The following is a 21,447-nucleotide window of genomic DNA, read 5'->3' on the forward strand; positions in this document are numbered from 1 at the left end:
GCAGTTTTAGCCCTTTGAACAGTACCCATGAACAGTACTCGTGAATAGAATTTGTGAATAGTTCTTATGAAGTAAATAAAAAAATAAAAACCTTGAAAGTTTTAAAAACTAAATCCCTAGAAATAAACCGTAAAACTAAAATTGTAATACGCATCTTTTGAAATTGAATAAAAACAAAAAATAAGGATAATTATTTTTCCCCCATCATTCTCCCCTGGTTGGAGAAAACTCGTCTTGGAGTTTTGAAGTGTGCTAATATGAAATTGGCGTTAGTCTGGCAACATTCTTCAACTCAGATATTGTAAACATGATTCTGGGACTTGTGGGTTACTACACTAATCAAAACACAATGATTGTGCATTAGAATTGAGAAATCCTCGAGGAAAGGGTCATTGTATGTCGGTAGAATATTTTAATCACATAATTTTGTTGGAATTGCATCACTTCAGCCATGTAACCTTTCTGAATTTGCCCAAACTTAGCTGTAGAACACACCCCAAGTGCATCTTTGAGATCAGCACCTAAAGCAACACCTTCACCTATCAATTCTCCTTTGAGTCCTTCGTCTTTTTCCTCGTCAAATACCAATTCAACCACAAAATCTTGATCATCATCGTTGATTAGATCTCCTATAAGAACTTGTTCGTCATCTAAGTAGCATCGAAGATTGGTGGCAGATCCCAATCTATATCCTATTGATTTTCAAGTATTAAAATCAATAATCTCATCCCCCAAATCAAAATCCCTAGAGTGATGTTACCCACATCTAGGTCTTCTGTCACTATCTTCATCACTCGACCCCCCATGTGCAGCACAAAAGTGAAAATGCTTGTACTCAAGATCCTCTTGGGCTGAAAGATCACCGTCTTGCCCATTATTGAGGTTGCAAACTGCTGCCCTAGCTGTTGTACTTACCTTTCAAGTACCTCAATTATGTCATCTATGGGATCATGGAGTGGATCTACAAAAATCCCCCTTCTACATCCCCTTCTCGCTACCATGGGTTCGCCGAAATCACAAACCCTAGGCAAATAATCAACAAAAATTGTTGAAAGCAGCAAGATCTAGGTTTTCTCAGTAAACTTTGGTCAAAAACAACAAACCCTAGACCCCCACTGTAACTTCCCCGCTTTGTTGTTGACCTAGGGCACCAAAAAATAGGTGTTGTTGTAACTCCTATTAACAATTTATGGACACTACTGCCATTGCTTAGAGAAATAAGACAAATAAGTCCTAAACAAAGATAAAAGACAGTTCTTCCCATCAACTAAAATAAAGCTTAATTCTTTTATTTCCAACATTTTAGTGTTAACTCACTACGAATGTTGCTTCTTTACTCTGCTAATTTTATCCTCTATGATTGTGCAGGAGAAGAACATCCAACTGAAGGAACTGCATACATATTCGGGAATGACATACGTTTACACCCGAAGGCAGCTCGGCGACATGTATGAAATGAGACAGTTCAGACGCTTTAGTCATATATAGTTTCAGATTTGTATTGTAATGTAGGATCTTTGTCCTTATTTTCTTTTGTTGTTATAGGTTGGTTACTGCCCACAATTTGACCCTTTGATAGACTTTCTCAGTGTCCGAGAGCATCTTGAGCTTTATGCCAGATTGAAAGGTGTTCCAATAGATATAACCAATAGGGTATGTATAGCTTCTTACATCTCTTGTAGTTATCTACATTAATCCCCATATATGTATTTTATAACTTGTTCAAGATGTTTCAAATGCTTTTATTAACTTTCAATAATAATTGCACCTCAGGTTGTTATGGAAAAATTGAAAGAGTTCAATTTATTAAAACATGCTGATAAAATATCTAGCTCCCTTAGTGGGGGAAACAAACGCAAATTGTCTGTTGCTATGGCAATGATCGGGGATCCTCCTATTGTAATTCTTGATGAACCTTCAACAGGTATTTCCAAACAAGATTTTATTTGTGCTTTGTTATTAAAATTATCCATCTTGAGATGCTACTCTATTTGTTTGGGCCTATTTTGTTGCTAACGTGATAGCATATATTTTAATCTTCTTGATTCAAGTCACAAAAAGTTTGGTTTAGTATGAAAGATCTTTCCTTGTTGCTTTTTACCTGTTGTAAAACATAGAAGATTTCAGTAATCTTTGGCATTTCAGACTTCGTTCTTTGAATGTTGAGGATATCATGAATGAATGACTAACCGCTAAATCTTCCTTTGATAATATGCCTTTATGGGGCAAACTTGATCTGCCCCGTGTACCAAATGGTCTGCCATCATTTTCAACTTTGAAACGGCACGGCCAATGATACTCAGTGTTACCTCATGGGGATATATTCTCTGTAAGCTCAGCTTGTGCTCATTGCATTTGAAGCAAGCGTTTTTTCAGTTCAAATGGCATCTCTGTTTGTTTGTGAGATCCCTCTAACCTTCTTACTGATTAAATGTAGCAAGCAACATTCTTATTGATGTACCTTTAGGCTCACTTTCTACTCTTGCATCAAGGGAATATCTCTGATTTCGAAGCTATATGGAAATTTCATCATTGTAGATCATCATGATTCATCTACCGCTCGTTAACCTGCAATTTTCTTTTTTGGAGGATATCTGGATCAAGCAACTTCAATAGGTGTTAGCTCCGAAGCTTGTTTTTCCTTCCAAGGATCTCAACATAGTGTAGATACTACGATCGTATGGGAGCATTTAAAAAAATGCACAGTATCACAATTCCTTACAAGTCAAAGCAAGATGTCAACTTACTTAAAAACATTTTATAATTTACAATCCCATTAATTTGTAATAAAGCGACCAAATATTGAAATACTCATTTATAACAAGTCCTGAATTATGCATTGTTTGTGCTTTTGGGTAGCTTTGCAACTCATAGACATCCAAAAGCAGGCTTATCAATTATTTGTGTGACATTTTTTTGAATTCTCCAAAGTGGCAGTGAGAAAAAAGTGTGCCTTTTGATTGGTATAATCAGCAAATCTCCAGCTTTCATGGGGTATTATGTTGGAGGGTTACACTGGGAGCCACATGAGCCTATCTGATGCTCACCATGTGCTGCAGCACATGCTTAGGTGCCTGCATAGGGACGCTGAGATTTTAACTGTGCTTAACTTGCCTTTCGTAATTGAACCTGAGCCATGTTTGTCATCCAAGTATTTATCAAGACTTCATTTGATTCTGTAGTGCCATGAGTAGTTTAATCTGGCACTTCATGTTAGTTTGGATGACCCAGGCCTTTGTGAGATGTAGAATGCATATCCAAGCTAGTAGCCAATTGTTAGGCCACAAAGTCATTTTTTGTAATATATCTTACACATTTCATCTTGTTCTGTCTAGAATCTTAGCAGCAAATAATCTACACATTGCATCTTGTTCTGTCTAGAATCGTAGCAGCAATAATCTTACAGGATATTATAGGCAGTGTATTTTTTGTGATATTATCTGGTTGCTCGTTTTTACTAGGAATTTACCGCAAATGTAGGGGACTTTAATATTTTAACTATTTTAGAGCTCTTTTTAAATAATCCTTCTACTTTAGACTACAGAACCATGCTTTTGACATAGTTACCCCTTTGTCCCCATAACAAGAAAATACAACACTGTTTATCAAAATTGATAACATTTCCCAACCTGTCTATCATTATATTCCTAAACAAATCTCTCGAGAAAGGTTGCTTGAATTAATTCCATCTACATGGGTGACAAATTATGAAACTCTTCAAAATCAATGTCAGCCATTGATGCAATCGGATTCTAGAATGATTAGAATGCCAAAGGGAACTGTGCAGATAAATTTTCAAAATCAAAGGATAGCTGAGCACCAAACCAGAGAAATATTTCCAACCCAATTTCATGGATTGCTTGAAAAAGTCCTTGTTGTTGCTTTTGATAGAACAGGAAAGCCAGTTTATGAACAAAAAACTTCTGATGGCCATAACTGGTTTGATACTTGTGATTGCTCTACTTGTCTTGAAGAAGTTTTAGATGATTTTCCAAAAAGAAAAAGCAAAAAGAAAAAATCATCACAACAAAATCTTCATCAAAGATATATGGAGGGTGATCCATCTGTTGGTTTGCTTGGAGAAAGTTTAGGAAATGGGATTACTATGTGACATATGCATGTTCAAATCAAAAATCCAAATTCCCTGTTTTAGAAATAGTTCCTTCAGGATGGGATGATGCAGAAGATAAACAGATTCCAAACTGTTTAGCTTTTGATCCGCGAAGTTCAAATTATATCTCAAATTTTCCTCCTTTACATGATTTTGAGAGACCCCAAGAAAATGAAAAGCCTGTATGGAAAATTAAGAATCCCAATGGAAGAGACAACACTGGTTTACAAAAGTCCATTTCTCCAGCCGAAGCTCGTATAAATTGGCAAGCTGAGAATGCCAAATCTCAGAATTTAGTACTTCGGAGCGAAGAAAAGCAAAATGCAATGTCTACCCAGATGCAGGGATTATCAGGTATAATAGTTCAATTAAAAGAAAGAATTCAATTGTTGCATGAAGAATTGATGCATATCTTGTATACAGTAAAAGATATCAATGAGCAATCTTATTTGCTAGTTCAAAGAGGACAAGAGAAAACCTCCTTGGAAAAACAACTTCAAAGCCTTGAAAAAGACCTTTGGAAAACGCAATATCAATCCCAATATCCTCAGTATCAATACCAATCCCAGTACCAACCTTTGTTACCAATTCCACATACCCAGGCTTATCCCACTTTAAGAAATCCAGACCCTTTTCCTCCCACGAGAACTCTTTACCCAGCCACTGGTCTCATTTCTCCCAGAAATTATGGTTTCAGACCATTAAAGACATTTGTGCCGGAAAGAAAATTTCCTGAAGCAATGTTTTTTCCCCAATTAAGAACAAACCAAGTATGCACACCCCATCGTCATCCCAACATCCAATTCCCAGTCCCCAAACAACTTCACCACCAACCACTGTCCATCCTTCTACTGGTTCCCAAATACCAAAACAAGAAACCCAAATGTTTCAAAATTATGACACTGAATCAGATGTTATGGCCTCTTCTGTTCCGGCTCAGATGAATGTTCCCTCTAAACCCTTAAATGATATGAGTTCTTTTCTTAAGAACTTAACAAAAGAGCTTGAAGTTAATCTTCAAAATGAAACCCGCTCTTCAGATGATATGACTGATACATCTGAAACATTCGTTGAAGATACATCTTCTTCTTCTATGGATTCTGAATCCTTATTGATGATGAATCCTCCAGAAAAGCCACCTAAACCTGACCCTTTAATGGAAGAAGACCTCAGACCACCTAACCACCAAGAACCTCAACCGATCCCCACATATGGTGACTCCTCCAAAGGCTTTACAATTGATGACATTCCACCATCTCGATGGAATGACAGATTTAGAGAAATCCAAGGATGGATGCATTTTGAAATGCTCAATCTGGCTAATTCTTTAGCTGGTACAATTTCTAAAGTCATTGTTAGGTTAAGAGGAAGACTTTTTGATTGGTACATAAGTCTTGGAGAATACAGGCAAATGCAGTTGCGAAATAGTGAGTCCATTATTGAATTTCTTAATTATCTTGTTGCTGAATTCTCAGGCCCAGTGAAACATGAACAAATCGTTGCAAGAGAAGAGTTTTTTCAACTCAAATATTGTTCATTTAAGAGACAAGATCTTGAAAAACACTTTTCAGAAATGAATAAGAGGTACCATAAGATAGGAGGAATTGATGATGTTAACCTAAAACAATTTTATCTTGAATCTGTACCTCCGACTCTTGGCAAAGAAGCTACAAAGACTATGGAAAACCAGGGGCTTACTATTCAAAACACCAGTTTTGGTGAATTATATCAATATGTTCTCCATGCCTTAGAAAGACTGTGCAACCAAGTTGAATTTCTCAAAGAAATGGAAAACAATAAGCAGCTATTGGGAAAATCTTGTGATAAACCATATCTCGAGATCAAATGTAATTCAGAAAAACAGTGTGTTTGTCCACCTAAATGGAAAGATGACAAAAACCTCAAACACTGAAGAAAAAAGAAAAAATACAAGAGATTTAAATTTCTCAGAAGATCAAGGTTCCAGAATTTTAAACACAAGAAAGGAGATAGATGCTATGTCTGTGATCAAAAGAGACATTTTGCAAAAACCTGCCCTAATCAGAAAAAGAAGAAAAAGATTATCCACCTCCTTTCCCAAGTTCTGGATGAAGAAATTGATGATGATTTAGAATATGTGTTCTCTCTTGATGATGAGCAGACTTCAGAAACCCTATTGTCTTTGCATATTCAGACGACAATGAGGTAAATGAAATAAGCAACACTCATATCTCAGGGATATTGTCTTCACAGGAAACTCATGCAGAAATAGTCAGTTTACCCTTTCAGCCAACCCCAATAGCCTTGGTCTAGATACTTCCTGAACACTATGCAAAACTTTTATCCATAATAGCCTTTTTTATACAAGAGCATCAGCTAGTATCTTAAAACCAGATTTACTACCAAAACAGTGTTGGGAAACATGCAACCAAACTTTTCGAGCTGCTAATGGTGAAAAATTTACAATAAACCAGATTAGCAAACCCATTTTGATAAAAAAATTTCCCAAACTTGTTATCCAGCACAAACTGTTAGGATCCCATTTGCCCAATAAAGAACTATTGCTTGGATTTAATGTCCTACACCAGGTAAAACTTCAATGGACCTCCAAAGGATTACATTATAGGAACCTAACCTTACCCTGGATTGCTTCATTAGACCAACCTCACAGTTTAGAAGCCATTCAACAAAAAATCTTGACAGACTGCTGTGCAAATTCCCATACTGAGTTTCACAAAAATGCAAAAACCCTCTTTGGAGAAATCAGAACTTTTATGTCAAACTACCTTTCAAGAATAATGAGGACATAAATCCCACAAAAGCTTCTCACATAGGTTTAAATCCTGATCTTTTGGAACAAGCTAAACTAGAAATTCAAGACTTGCTAAAGGAACAATTGATTGAAACTACAAGTTTTCCTTGGGCTTGTGAAGCCTTTTATGTAAATAAAAGAGCAGAACAAATCAGAGGAAAACTTTGGTTAGTAATCAATTATCAACCTTTGAATGCTTTTCTTGCAGATGATAAATTCCCTCTGCCAAACCAAACTGCACTATTTTCTCAAATTTCTCATGCACACATCTTTTCTAAATTTGATTTAAAATCAGGTTTTTGGCAAATAGGAATCCATCCAGATGATCGTCTTCAAACAGCTTTTGTTTACCAAATTATCATTTTCAATGAACTGTCATGCCTTTTGGTTTAAAAAATGCACCTACATATTTTCAAAAAGTTTTAAGCAACATTTTTGAACCAATCTTGACGCAGGCACTAGTATATATAGATGATATACTCCTATTCTCTCCAGATCTTGATAGTCATATACTTCCATTAGAAAAATTCTATTCCCTGTGTTGTAAATATGGCATTACGCTTTCTGAAAAGAAATGTGTTTTTGCTACGACAGAAATTGATTTCTTTGGTATGCATTTCCATAACGGAATGTATAAACTCCAGCCTCATATAGCAAAACACTTACTAGAATTTCCAGATATTTTATCTTCTGTAAAGCAGATTCAACAATTTCTAGGAATTGTAAATTATATGTCCCCTTTTATTCCAAAGCTTGCTCTCTTCACTAGTCCACTTTATCTCCTTCTGAAGAAAAAAGCACCACCTTGGACAAAAAAACAGACTGAGTGTGTTCTTGAGCTCAAAAGACTTTCTCATAATCTTCCTTCTTTAAAAATCCCATCTAAAGGAAAAAAGATTTTACAAACTGATGCTTCGGATGAATTTTGGGCATGCACCTTACTTGAAGAAAAAGATAAAGAACGAATGATTTGTGGATATAAAAGCGGAAAGTTCAAAGAATCTGAATTTCATTACCACTCTACATTTAAAGAAATCCTTGTAGTAAAAAGAGGAATTGAAAATTTTCAATTTCATCTGATAGGACATTTTTTCGTGGTTGAAATGGATCTTTCAACTTTTCCGAATATGCTCAAATTCAAAAACAAGATTCTTCCAAATCCACAGTTACTCAGGTGGGCAAGTTGGTTTCCACAATGGAATTTTGAATATAAACATATTTCTGGAAAGAATAATATCTTAGCTGACATGTTTTCTCAAAAGAAATATTCTGAAGATACTATGCTTCAAATAGTCCCCTTCTGCGGAGCCATAATAAGAATGGATGAGAATGAACCAAGAGATGTTCCTGATGAAATTTATGACATCATACTCACCAAGACAATGGAAGCACGAAATGAGACTATGCAACAAAAAATGCATGAAATATTAATCAGAAATTATGGAGAATGTTTCCAAGGAATTCGATGCCATCCTACATATCCTTTTTTATCCTTATTCCAGACCAGACACTATTATAACATGCCCAAAGAAGCACCAAACACCCACTGGAGTTATCATATCTTCATAGTCATAGTTTTACATGCTTTCGTAAGGTCTTTAAATGGCCACATAACCCCAACAATTATAACCACTTGGGGCATGCATGACATACATACACCGACCTGAGGGGGAATGTGGTGTGTGTGTGTGTGTGTGTATTTATGTTCTAAGGACACGTGTGGGATTTTTCTATTTCAATAGTACTGCTTTTTTTATTCTTTAGGACTGATTAGTCCTTTTGTAAATTTTAGGACAAAGTTGTCTTATTATGTGTAAAAATACATAAACCCTATGACAATCTTCTGCTCCCCCCAACTCGATCTCCTTTCCCTCTTATTCTGCGTGCTCTCTCTCTTCTCTTTTTCACTTGTTATTTTTTCCCTTCTTTCCTGGAGATCTAGACCCATAAACTTTCTAACCTCTCTATTGGTTGCATAGTCTAGAATATGACTTATATCAGATAGTCTAGAATATGACTTATATCAGAAACAAGTATACTATTACTTATTGTTGCATGTTTTTCTTTTATTTTGTTGAAGAGACCAAATACTTCTATTTTGGTTAGGAGACTGAAGCATGGTGCCACAAAATAAGGACTACTTATAATTCAAGCGATTTCTACAAAAAGAAACACGCATACGAATCCATGATTGGATAAGGAATTTTACTGCTAGTACATAAAAATGCATCATGGGACTTCTTAGTGGAGCAAAAATGCCACGTTGTTTTTTGTATTCTATATATATGAAAGTCACATTTGAGTTAATAACCCTGCAATTGTTTTTTTTTCTTTTTTGACAATTGAAGCCTTGTATAGATTCTTATTCAGTGCCTGTGGTTGTTATGGGGCACCAAAACTTGTGTTTCATGGTAACAATGGGAACTATGTTTGAACCACATTTCCTGGTATAATGGATTTTCTGTGCAAAACAGGTATGGATCCTCTTGCAAAGAGATTTATGTGGGATGTTATTTCCCATTTGTCAACCAGACAGGGGAAAACAGCTGTTATTCTAACCACACATAGCATGAGTGAAGCTCAGGCACTTTGCACAAGGATTGGGATAATGGTGCATTTCCTTTTGCCAGTTCTCCGTTTATTTCAATTCATTACACACATTTCAAAAAGTAACATCAGAAGCTTACTTTCTTCTTAATCTTATTGTTGCTTAAAGGTTGGAGGCAGGCTTCGATGCATTGGGAGCCCACAACATCTGAAAACACGTTTTGGGAACTATCTTGAACTAGAGGTAGATTGCAAACACTTGAATGTTCTTGTTTTTTCTCTCCAAATTGATAGCCTATTTTGCTTATTTGCAGGTGAAGCCATCTGAGGTTTGCTCCTCTGAGCTGGACAATTTATGTCACAGAATTCAAGAAGCTCTTTTTGATTTCCCATGTCACCCGAGGGGTATACTTAGTGATTTTGAGATATGCATTGGCGGCAGTGATTCCATTTCTTCAGCGGATGTATCTGAGATCAGTTTGTCACAAGAAATGGTTATCAGCATTGGCCACCTGCTATCCAATGAACTGCGTGTACAAAAACTTTTATTAAACACCTCTCTTGCCAATGGTGCTTTCTGTGAGCAGTTATCGGAGCAGCTAACTCGTGATGGTATGGATGCCAAACTCCATCTTATAAATTGTGTGGCTTCTTTAGAATTAATGTCTACTGTTGAACTTCTCAGATTCATTCTTCTCCTAATATTAATAGGAGAAATTTCCAATCTTTTCTTTGAGAATCATTCAAAACATAGTTCTCAAAATCATTGTGAGTCATCCCTCGTGCATGGAATCAGTTCCCCAGTCATGAAGTTCACCTCTATGTGATGCACTGATGATGATATGGCGCATTCATCAATCAAATAAGTTGGGCTGTTCTCTCTCGTGAGAGAAGATTTTTTTTTTCCTGGGGCCTTTTTCCTTCACAATTGAACATAAAGACTGTCTCAAATTGAAGCATTTTCCCTTTACCTGATGCTTATGTGATTGCATTATATAAAAATGTGTGATTTGTTGCTAATATATGAATTTCTGTCTTATGTTGCAACTTAGAATTCTTTAGTTTCCTAATCATAAATCTTATAACATGTCAAAAATTCATCGAACTTTTTCCTGTTTCTTATCTATACATGAATAAATGTTGTTGAATTGATTTCCTTGCATTATTGCATGACATCGTTTAAAGCAAATGAAAGTCCATATACTGTCACTGGATACCACTTAAAGCATATGAAACTCAATACATCTTTTGCTCCAAAACATGATCAAGTTCATAAGTCATCTTTTTTATTTGTTGCTTGAACCCCAATTTAGTTGGGATTTATGTATTGTCAGTGACTAATTCTATAAGCCTTGACTCACAATGTTCTTTATTACAATTATGTTGTTTTATGGTCATTCATATCTAGTTTCTTTGTTGCATTTTGCAAGTTAAGTTGAAAAAAATGGTTAATTCTTTTTTAAGTATGACTGAAAACCTTCCATATTTTCTTTATTTCTTGAAAATTGATACACTTTGTGATAATAATTTCTTTTTATAATTGCATCATGAGATATATTTTTCCTTGTGAAAGATATATTTTCAGAATGAAATACTTGCTGATGGCTCTGATGTTTTGTTTTTACATTTTGTTTCTTTTTTTCTGATAAGTGTTTTATGTTAAAATTAAGGTGGTATTCCTTTGAGAATATTTGCTGAGTGGTGGTTGGCTGATGAAAAGTTCTCAGCTATTAATTCTTTTATTCTCTCATCATTTCATGGAGCAACATTTCAAGGATGCAATGGATTGAGTGTTAAATATCAGGCAAGTCATTAAATATCTTCCTATATTCATTTATATTATGCTTTATATCATGTTTCCGAGGGTCCTATCGTATTTAACCATCTGAAATAAGTTCATCATCCATATCATAATGCATGTGATGATTAGAAATAGGAATTGACCCTGTAAAAAAAAAAAAATTTTTTGGAGAGAGAAACTAGGACTACTTGGCTCTTTAACATGTTTAGTCTTACAGTTATCTTAGGATATTGATGTCTCTTGGTGCTGTAGAGAACTCGGTGTTAGTTTAGTCATTTTAGATTTTCTTTTAAGTAAAAGTATTTAGGTCGTTATGTTATGTCAAGTATATGCGAAAAGGTGGACAAGTCAGTCCTGTCCCTTGGTGTTCGTTTGTTTTGAGGAACCCTTGTGGAAAAAAAAACCTAGAAAGGGCTTTGCTTATTTCTTTGCTTAATTTCTATAGAGAAGCCTGGTAGCATCTCCTGAGGTCTCTTTCCTCCAAGGTATTCTTCAATTCTTTTCTTGTCTTATGCTCTTTTTTCCCCCTTTCCTAATTCTTTGGTTAAGCCCTTTTTTACCCTTCTCCTTTCCTGCCCTTTTTTACCTTTTCTCTCCTTATCCTTTTTTTCCTTTTCTCCTTAAGTTCTCTTATCCCTTCTTTCTTTTTCCTTCTTCCATTTCTTCTCCTTAAATTCGTTTGTCCCCCCCCCCCCCCCCCCCCCCCCCCCCCCGGGTAATATTTTTCATTTCTCCCTTTATGTTTCCTCCTCCTTTCTGTCATTTTCTTGTTCCTTTATATTTTCCCCTTGTCACAACACCCCAAACAGAAAACACACCCCATTCAACAATCTATCAAAACCTTAAATTTTACTACCATAACCCAAAACCCTAGAGCATAATTGTGGGAGTCCTTTTGGTATTGACCTAAAGCTATTCTATTCTCCTTCTTCTGTTTGAGCTGTAGGCTAGCCTTAGGCTTGGTTCGAAACTGATTTTTCTTTGGCTGATTTTGTTGAAGGATACAAATTCCTAAACTGTATGTTCGACTTAATAATGGTTAATTAAGTCTGTTGGAAGATTAATGCTGAAATTGTAGTTTTTTCAACCTTCTTCAGATTTATATTATTCTCCAAAAATGTTTTTGGGCCATGTAACCGAAGATTACTGAGTGGCTGGTCTTATGTTACAATCTGATACGAAAGTCTGATTCAATTGTAAATTTTCAAATATTCACATTGTGTTAGTACAAGTTCCACTTGTTGATTTTATAACATATATATTACTGTGGGTTTCCAATATATGTTGTGTAGTGGTACAAATTCTGGTGTGTATTGGTACAGTTTTCATATAGGATGGGTATGACTTCTTATGAAACACCCCGTTAAATGTTTCATCCAACTTTGGGTAGTACTATGACTAACAAAGAGTTTCTAAGGAACCATGGTATGAATGATAATCAACTACGTGGATGCTGATAAAGACCATCCAGCTCTCTGATATACGTTATGTGTTCCTTTATACAGAGCATGTGTCAATATTCTAGAGAAGAACGAAGAATGAATTTCTGAAGAACAAAGATGCTAGAGAAGAACAAAGAATGAATTTCTGAAGAATTTGAGGGGGAAAAAAAAAATAATAACTAAAAAAGTCGTAGAAGGATTTTAAAAATGTTAAATGGTGCTGTGCTCATAATCTTCATGACCACTTATTCATAGCCACTTATCCAAATGTTGATAAATATCAAGAGATCATTTGCTGGTTAAAAGACACTTGACATCTTGGACTAGCAAGAAGGACAACTCCTAGATCTAGCCCAATGGCAGAATCATGTATGGAATCTTCTATGCTTGCATGGATCAGATTCCTTGTACGATACGTCAGAATATGCAGTCAACCATTATTTAGAAAAACAAAAGAAAAAAAAAATAAGAAGAAGAAGAAGAATATTAACAGGTACCAACCCATTTTTTAAAATTTTTGTCCTCAAATGATGTCGCTACCAAATGTATAAATTATACAATGCCCTTTATTATAGAAAAGGTGGAAAACATCATCAAACAAGTATGTTCGGTAAAGATTTGCTAGCTGACTGTCTCACCAAAGGCTCGGCGCAAATAAAACGAACTTATCTAAGCACTAATAAAGTAAATAAAATAAGTTTGTCTAAGTAAGCAGCGATGCATGGATGGTAATTTCAACTTGAGTGCTGTTAGAGATAATTAGTGTTTTTACTCTATTTGCTTTAACTTATTTTTTTTGGGGAAAATATGAAACTGACCCCCTAAAATCCCTTTCATTTCATGATAACCCCTCTCTTTTATTTTCTATTAGGGGCTATTTAAAAAAACTTGATAAGTTTCATTGAGCCTCCTCATTCTCTACCTCTTTTAAGTTTATATTATTTATTCTTTTAAATTAGCTGGACTATTTCCCTTAACCCGCATAGGTCCTATGTCTCTCTTTTCTCTTGACCGGGTAACCTACCCCATTCAACCCACTCCCAACCATCTCTCTCTCATCCCTTCTCGGCCGGCCACCCGGTTCCAGCTGGGGAACTCTCTCTCTCTCTCTCTCATATCAATCTTCAATATGAGAGAGAGAGAGACCCATACTACAATATGTGCTCCCACACTACAATGGGTCAGCGTACATGATTCTTTGGTATATTCCCTCTTTATATAGATCTTAACTTTTTTGTCTTTGATTCTAATTTAAAATTGTTCGCCTTTTGTAATTCCAATGGTGATTTCAGCTTCCATACCGAGAAGGCTCATCACTTGCTGATCTCTTTGGGCACATAGAGAGAAACAGGTGTGCTCCTGCATGCTTTACCACTCCCTCCAATCTAAGCACTATCTGGCTGTTTTATTTACCATGACGTTGAACTATGAATCCTTTTCTTCTCAGGTACAAACTAGGAATTGCAGAATATAGCATCAGTCAGTCAACTCTGGAGAGTATTTTCAATCACTTTGCTGCTAACCCATTGTAGTTGAAGGTAGGAAGGATTTAGCACCCAATTATTAATTCAGGATGTTTCAATTTATACTTCCATTTAGTTCTTACTTTATTTTGTGGTTGCGACTTCCACTTCTGTTCGAACTGATGTCCATTGCTGGATCGATTTTCCAGACGACTAAATCATTTCACAATTCACTGCGCAACTTCTAGAATCATGGGTTGATTCTCAGCAAGAATATCCGCTCTGAAAATGTCAAGGGAACAATTCAAGCTTGTGGTATCAAGTTCACATGAAGTAACATCATATGGTTTGTTCAGGAAAAAGGAAATTTAAATGGTATAGCCGGTACACCAAGGGAAACTATAATCCATTGGATCATGATCATCCATTAAAACAGATCATAATGTGGAGAGTGTGGGACCCAACATTGCATGGTGTCTTTTTGTGGTGGGTCCTACTGCACACCATCCATCATTTTGATGGACATTTCCGACCTCGATGAACATTTAGTTATGATCTGTTGGACTGTGCTATACTGCCTCTTAAACATAATCATTGATGAGTGGCTTCAAGCAATGCTTCAAGTATGTAACATAATTATGTAGTTGTTTTTAAGATTTTGCGAAACTTGAGATATAACTATAGATTTTTTGGTCTTAGCAATTTGTGAATGTGGAGTGGCTGATTGAAAAATTTTCCCTTTGTTAGCGAAGTCTTTTGTTTCTTTTTCGCCTTGTTATCTGATAAACAAAGAAATAAGGATTATTTTAGGTTTTGCAGATGATTCCCTTAGCAAGGAGTTGCGGTTCATATCTCTAAATATGTATTGATCGATGGATTAATGCCTACCTCATTTTTTAGGAAAATCTTGGTCATGATATGATCCTTGTTTTCACTTTGGACTGACCAGTCTGTTAGTAATGATAATCTCATTCTTGGGTCTCTCAGTTTTCTTTAAACACAGGCAGATCTAAACATTTGCATGTGGAAACCACATTTTGAGGGTTTTTCAACAACGAATTGCATGTGGAGACCACACTTTAGCTCCTGGCATCCATTGCCCCGGTCCAAATCGGGTATTTTCCTGTGGAGGGCTTCTGTGGCTGCTGCACCATGGATCATATGGACCGAGAGGAATAGTAGGATCTTCCGACGAGAAAGATCTTTGCCAGTCTCTCTCTTCGACTAGATTAAGTCCATGGTCATGTTTTGGGCAACAAATCACAAATACTTCGGAGGCCTTCCTCATTCAGCTCTCTTCCAAGACTGGGTAGCAACTGCATTTTCAAGACAGTTCTCATGCCTACCTTTGGGGGCCTCCAATCCCAGGACAGACCAAACCAAATTGAATTTTGATGGTTGCTCATTAGGCGACCTGGGTACCTCTGGGATTGGTGGACTCTTCAGGGACCATGAAGGTCATGCATTCTTGCGTCCTTCTCCAAACCCATTGGACACTCGGACTCGCACACGTCTGAGGCCCTCGCTTCTTGAAGGGCTCAAGCTCTTTAACCAACAGTGGAGTAGCACTCTAGTAGTTGAGGGGGAGTCCTTGAATGTCATTTGATGGGCTTCTGATTCCTCCACTCAACCTTGGTCGCTAGCCCATATCTTTGACGAAATCACTCAGTTAAGCAGGGATTTGGAAGTCTCAAGGAAGCCTACTTGGTGGGAGACCAATCAAGAAGCTGACTCACTTGCTAAAGACGCCGCTTCCGAAGCCCTACTTAACCATCCCCAGTCTTAATATACCATACTTTTGGAGATTTTTTGCCAAATTAAAGTTTCTCACCTGTATAGACAAAAAGCCTTGTATAGGGCTGCCCTCGTAAAGGGTAGTCTCATTTCGTTACCTTTGTAGAGCACTCCAACATGGTGGGAATTTTTGTATATAGAGCTCCCAGTTTGTGCTAAGCCTATTTTTTGATACGATTGTACTGCTCTCTTACTTAATAGAACACAGCAGTTAACATTTCAAAAAAATTGGATGTGGTCTCTGTTACTAGTGTCTGACATCATTTTTAAAGTCATGTAGTTGTTTATGTTAAGTGATTTAGCTATTAAGATTATTTATGAACTGGTATCTTTCATTCATGCGCAGTAACTATGGTTAGGATTCTTCACTGGGTGTTGCACATATTTACCTCTCTGTAATTAAATGGAACATCCGAATCTTTAGCAAATACATTTAACTTCGACACTAACACAATAAAAAACCCAAAGAAAGGGTAAAGTTTGGCAATGTAGACTGTTTAACTTTTAAGACGACAATTGTACATAATTTCATAATGGCGATTCTCTTTTTCTCCGAGTATGATTGTATATTACATTTACATCATACTGGCAATTTTACATGCCATCCCCATATTGTTAACCAAAGGTGTGGATGAGCCATTCCTTTGCTGGAGCAGACAATTCCCGGCTTGAATAGAACAATCATCTGCATTGTATTAATTTTTTCTTTTCTTTTGGATAGTTCAGTGGTAGGAATCGAACTCGAGATGCAGCGTTATCAGTTGCTAACAAATTTGAAGTTTGGTGGTAGTATTTGTTGTTAAAGGTGCTATTTTAAAATAATATTATTCCAAACTATGGTTTTATAAAGGATAAAGAGAGCGATATATTTATATGAAAACATTCTATACTATTGTGCTCATAAAACTAAGAGCGATGTATTTATATGGAAACATTCTATACTATTGTGCTCATAAAACTAAGGGGTGGGTATGCTACTTATGCGGAGTATGAAGCATAGAACGCATGCACATATGCGAGGACACTTCAAGGCATATGCTGCACTTTCCAAAAAGGAGAATCAATAGAATTTTATTTCAAAACTTATCCTATAGAATACAAGTCGGGCATTATTCGAAGGGAATGCTCATACCAAAAGATTCCTCAAAAGCCTCGTGTCCAAGAAAACTTGACCATTGAAGAAATAAATATGGTCATCGAAGTGAAAGTGATTGACATTGAATACAATTGGTGAATGGACATTCTTGCTACACGTCATGTATCAAATAATTGAGACTTCAAGACATGAACCACTGGGTGATGAAAATTCAATTGAATTTGAGGGCGTTTGTCATTGTGATAATGCTTGGTAAAGGTACATTAGAACTAACATTTAATTCTGACAAACAGTTCACTTCATAAAATATATTTCATATATCAGTTATGGGAAGGAATTTGTTGTCGAACTATATAAGAAAGATTTCAAGATGAGTCAAGTTGGATGGTTTAGGATCTAGAGTGGAATGTCAAACTCTTTAGCCCTAGGCATATGGCACAACTTTTGAGGGTTTGCATGGTTAGCTTTATTAAGGTTGCCGGTCTCTTGTGTGCAATTGGCGGCTTATGAGAGCAAGGGCCAAACCTCAACATTATTGATGCATAAAATGTACATATTGATAGGTTATAGAGTGGTCATGCAAGTACTTGTCACTCACTTGACCCCTTATACACCTTTTACATATAAATTGCATTAAAATTCCACCAATTATACCTTTTTATTTTTTTTTACAATATCATAGAGATTTTATTAACATCATGGAGAAATATAAATAAGTTACACAATTAAGTTGTTACTAACAATCAACTCTATCAAATCCACTCCACTAGGCGCCAAATTGTTGATTGAAGGACACTGGGAAAAAATTACAGAGATCCATAGCCTCCAGCCAAAAGGACTTTAGCCACCATGGAGGTGTGGAGACCTTTGTGCACCAGTTGATCACATTTTGGGAGTCTTCTTCAATAATACAAGCAATTGCTAATTGCCTCCGATGATTCAATTTTACGCCTTAAAGCATAGCATAGAACTCTGCTTGATTTCCCGATACCCAGCCAAATGGCCCAGCATACGAAAAAATAACAGCCACATTGCAATCTCTAGCAACTCCACCATATCCTGCTGGTCCCAGGTTCCTCCTTTGTGAACTACCATCAAAATTCAGTTTAATACTTCCCAATGACGGTGGCTGCCATTTAATTTTTAGGTGAACCTTAACCATGTTAAACTCAAAAATAAACCTCATATCACCTCTAAGAACCCCAACATGAATTTCCATTCAATTGAATAATGAGAGATTGCATGGTTACAACTCATTACATACTTAAACAAAATTCAGTTACGTACACTTGTGACGCATTGCATCAAACACTTTCAATATTACATCGAATTTCAACCAAATCAATATCTTACATTACTATTCATAAACTAACATAGTGATACATGTCATGAACCATGGGGAAGCCAATTGTAATTCTAATTACCTAAAATTAACTCTACGAGACTTAGCACACCCATACCTAATTTCCTAATTGATAGCACATGTTACACGGGCGATGAGCTTTCCACCAAATAGGAAGCCAAGAAGTACATTCCTTAATTTGCGACAAAAGAGGGCTCTGATCGATGTGAATAAAGTGGACTAGAATGCATGGATGGGGCTTGGAATATAGGACAGTGGGCAACCATAATGCTGTGGGAGATAGAAATATTATTATGTACACACCCAATTTGCGCCATTTACCCCAAAATGCCTTAATTTTAGGTGTTGAGAATGCTAAGTTTTTAATCTAATTTCGCTTTTACAGAATTTTTGCCTTTGATATGTTTGCCTTCTTAAAATCCGAAATTTTTACTTTGACAAAGAAAATTTTGACCATTAAAAATTTACCTCAAAAGTCCAAAAAAAGAAAAAAACAACATTGGATTCTCAAATCTGAAGTTCTTATTTGACCAAAAAAAGATGGTCCATCAAACTTCGGATTTTTAAACCAAAATTGTTACTCGAATTTTTTTTGTGTAGCAACAAAAAGCCTTCAAATTTTTAAAATTCAAAGTTTTTATGTTAAAAACAAAAAAACTTTGAATTTTAAAAGTCTGAACGTATTACTACTTTTCAACTTCAATCGATTCGAAGTTATTTTGCCCTCTTTAATGGTTCAATAATTATTTTGGTCTTTGAATGGACATAAAGGGCTTTGATAAACTTGATATCTTCAAAATTATAAGTATGGGCATTTTCATCATTTTTTAAAAAGGCTAACAAATTGGGGTGGATGTAATCATCTAAAATAACGATGCGGATATACACATTAATTACTCAATATAATAATTTCTCTCGAACTTTTCTTTCATTGATTCACTTTTTTTCTCTCCTCTTCTTTACCCAGTACAATGATAATCCGGTGGGCAAATGCATTCATTAGAATTTTAGAAACATATATTATATTTAATGAGTCAAAACTCAAGACCCTAAAGGGGTTCTCAATTTTACCGAATAATTTTTATTTGAGTCATCTTTACAAATACAAAAACAAAAAAATTTATATACGCTGGCAACCTTTCGTAGAAGTAAAGCTGCATAATCTACATCATCTATTATAGGACAATATGGATTTGGTATTATCTTACAAAATGTCAGACACAATTTAAAAATAAATGTTTTAAATCTACACCATTCAACTAAAATAGATAATAAAAAATACTATAAATTACTTCAACAAATAAGGTTGCCTCCTCATAAAAAATGCACCCATACAAAAATTGTTTCTATTTAGAGTTGAGGACCCAAAACAAAAACGCATTTAGTAACTTGGCTTACCTAAGAGGCCCTAACAAGACAATAATAGGGTAAATATTCTTGTTTGTTTATGATGGTTAAGTGTCAGTTTGGATGTATCCAAAATTACAATATTTTTTTATTGCAATTCAAAAATCTTGTGAAATAGATTTGAACCGTTTGGACAACCTCAAGATTTTTTTAGATTTTTTGATTGAAATAAAAAATATTGTAGTGTCAAGGCAAAAGTTACTATAAAAAAAAAAGCAAGTCGAATTTTTTTTTATGAAAATACAGCTCTCTCAACCCATGACCCAATAACTCCGTGAAACCTAAAAACCCAAAATCTACTATCTCTGAATAAACATACCATTTTCATTTTCTCTCACTAAAAAACCCAGAGAAGCTCAAGCCCCATCGATGGGAGCCTAGGTGGCATTTTGTAAAGCCATGAACATTTCTCTCTCTACAAAAGGCAAGCATTTTCTCTCAAACCACACCCATGAAAAGCCCATTCTCTTCATGAATAAAGAGAGGCTCAGGTTACAAAAAAAAACCAAAGAAGCTCAAGCTCCATCTATGGCAGCCCTATGCGACATCTTTGTAAACCAAGGCTCTTTTTCTCTCTAGGCGAGCCTTTTCTCTCATACCACACCCATGAGCTCGCGTTGTAAAAAACCAAAGAAGTTTAAGCACCATCCATGGCAACCCTGGGCGACATCTTTGTTAAGCCAATGCCTTTTTCTTTCTACAAAAGGCAAGTCTTTTCTCTCATACCACACACATGGGAAGCCCATTCTCTTCGTGAATAAGGAGAAGTTCGCCCATTCTCTTCATGAATAAGGAGAAGCTCGAGTTGCAAAAAACCAGAGAAGCTCAAACCCCATCCATCGTAGCCCTAATCAGTGTTTTTATAAGGCCAATGCTCTTTCTCTCTCCACAAAAGACGAGTGTTTTCTCTCATACCTGAGAAACTCCTCGTCTTGAAAGAGAAGCTAGGGTTGCAAGTTTGCTTATTGTATGGAAGCAAATGGTTTACGGCTACAAGAGATAAAGGAAAATCTTTTGGATTGGCAAGAGAATTTTGGAAAGGGTAGAATGCTGACTTTACTTTTAGTATGTTAACTCCATCCAAACAGTCCAACATAATAATTAAAAAAATGGCAATGTTTCTTAATTAAGGATGAAGAAACTAATGATTTTTTTCAATGCGAAGGTTTTTTTATTTGACATCCAAATTATTGAAATATCCTTTTCCATGGTTAACTTTTCTAAATGAGAATAATTTTTTTGAGGATGTACCTAAATAAAACCCTCAAGTATACTATCTATGCAACTTGACCCCAACTAACCTTTCTTCTCACTTTTTCCCGACAACCACATTTCCTCGCAAAAACCAAGGGAAAAAAATGTTTTTTTTATACTGAAATGCCCTTATCGTACAAAAAAAATGTCAATTGGCGGTCCCACGTAACGTATTACCGAAGCGACCAATTCAACCGCCGGAGTGATGTGGCTCCCGCCGGAGTGATGTGGCTCTAGAGGGTGTATTGTCGGAGAGCTTGTCTTCACTGCCGGAACACTTGTCTTCACTGCTGGAGCAACCTATTCAACCGTCGAAGTGTTGTGGCTCCAAAAAGTATACTGCCGGAGCGAGTCCTTGTATTACTGGAGCATGTGTCC

At 36.0% G+C, this 21,447-nt stretch overlaps 1 protein-coding gene across 13 annotated transcripts in view; it reads left to right on the forward strand.

Annotated features, from left to right (window-relative positions):
* Positions 1 to 14,887, forward strand: part of ABCA1 (ATP-binding cassette A1) — a 169,728-nt gene extending 154,841 nt beyond the window's left edge. For 11 of the 13 annotated variants that reach the window (XM_020671012.2, XM_020671014.2, XM_088864481.1 and 8 more), the window contains 10 exons: positions 1,369 to 1,448; positions 1,546 to 1,653; positions 1,774 to 1,924; positions 9,377 to 9,513; positions 9,619 to 9,693; positions 9,764 to 10,061; positions 11,120 to 11,253; positions 13,985 to 14,043; positions 14,140 to 14,230; positions 14,365 to 14,887. In XM_020671012.2, coding sequence (XP_020526671.2) covers positions 1,369 to 1,448; positions 1,546 to 1,653; positions 1,774 to 1,924; positions 9,377 to 9,513; positions 9,619 to 9,693; positions 9,764 to 10,061; positions 11,120 to 11,253; positions 13,985 to 14,043; positions 14,140 to 14,224 — 1,127 coding nt within the window. In that variant the 3' untranslated portion in view covers positions 14,225 to 14,230; positions 14,365 to 14,887. Of the gene's footprint in view, positions 1 to 1,368; positions 1,449 to 1,545; positions 1,654 to 1,773; positions 1,925 to 9,376; positions 9,514 to 9,618; positions 9,694 to 9,763; positions 10,062 to 11,119; positions 11,254 to 13,984; positions 14,044 to 14,139; positions 14,231 to 14,364 lie in introns of those variants that run through there. The other 2 variants (XR_016053861.1, XR_016053870.1) reach the window with 2 other exon arrangements.
* Positions 14,888 to 21,447: the final 6,560 nt, after the last annotated feature.

Source organism: Amborella trichopoda, chromosome 1 (assembly GCF_054954075.1).
Source record: "Amborella trichopoda isolate Santa Cruz 75 chromosome 1, AtrichopodaSantaCruz75HAP2 v2.0, whole genome shotgun sequence".
Classification (NCBI taxonomy): Eukaryota; Viridiplantae; Streptophyta; class Magnoliopsida; order Amborellales; family Amborellaceae; genus Amborella; species Amborella trichopoda.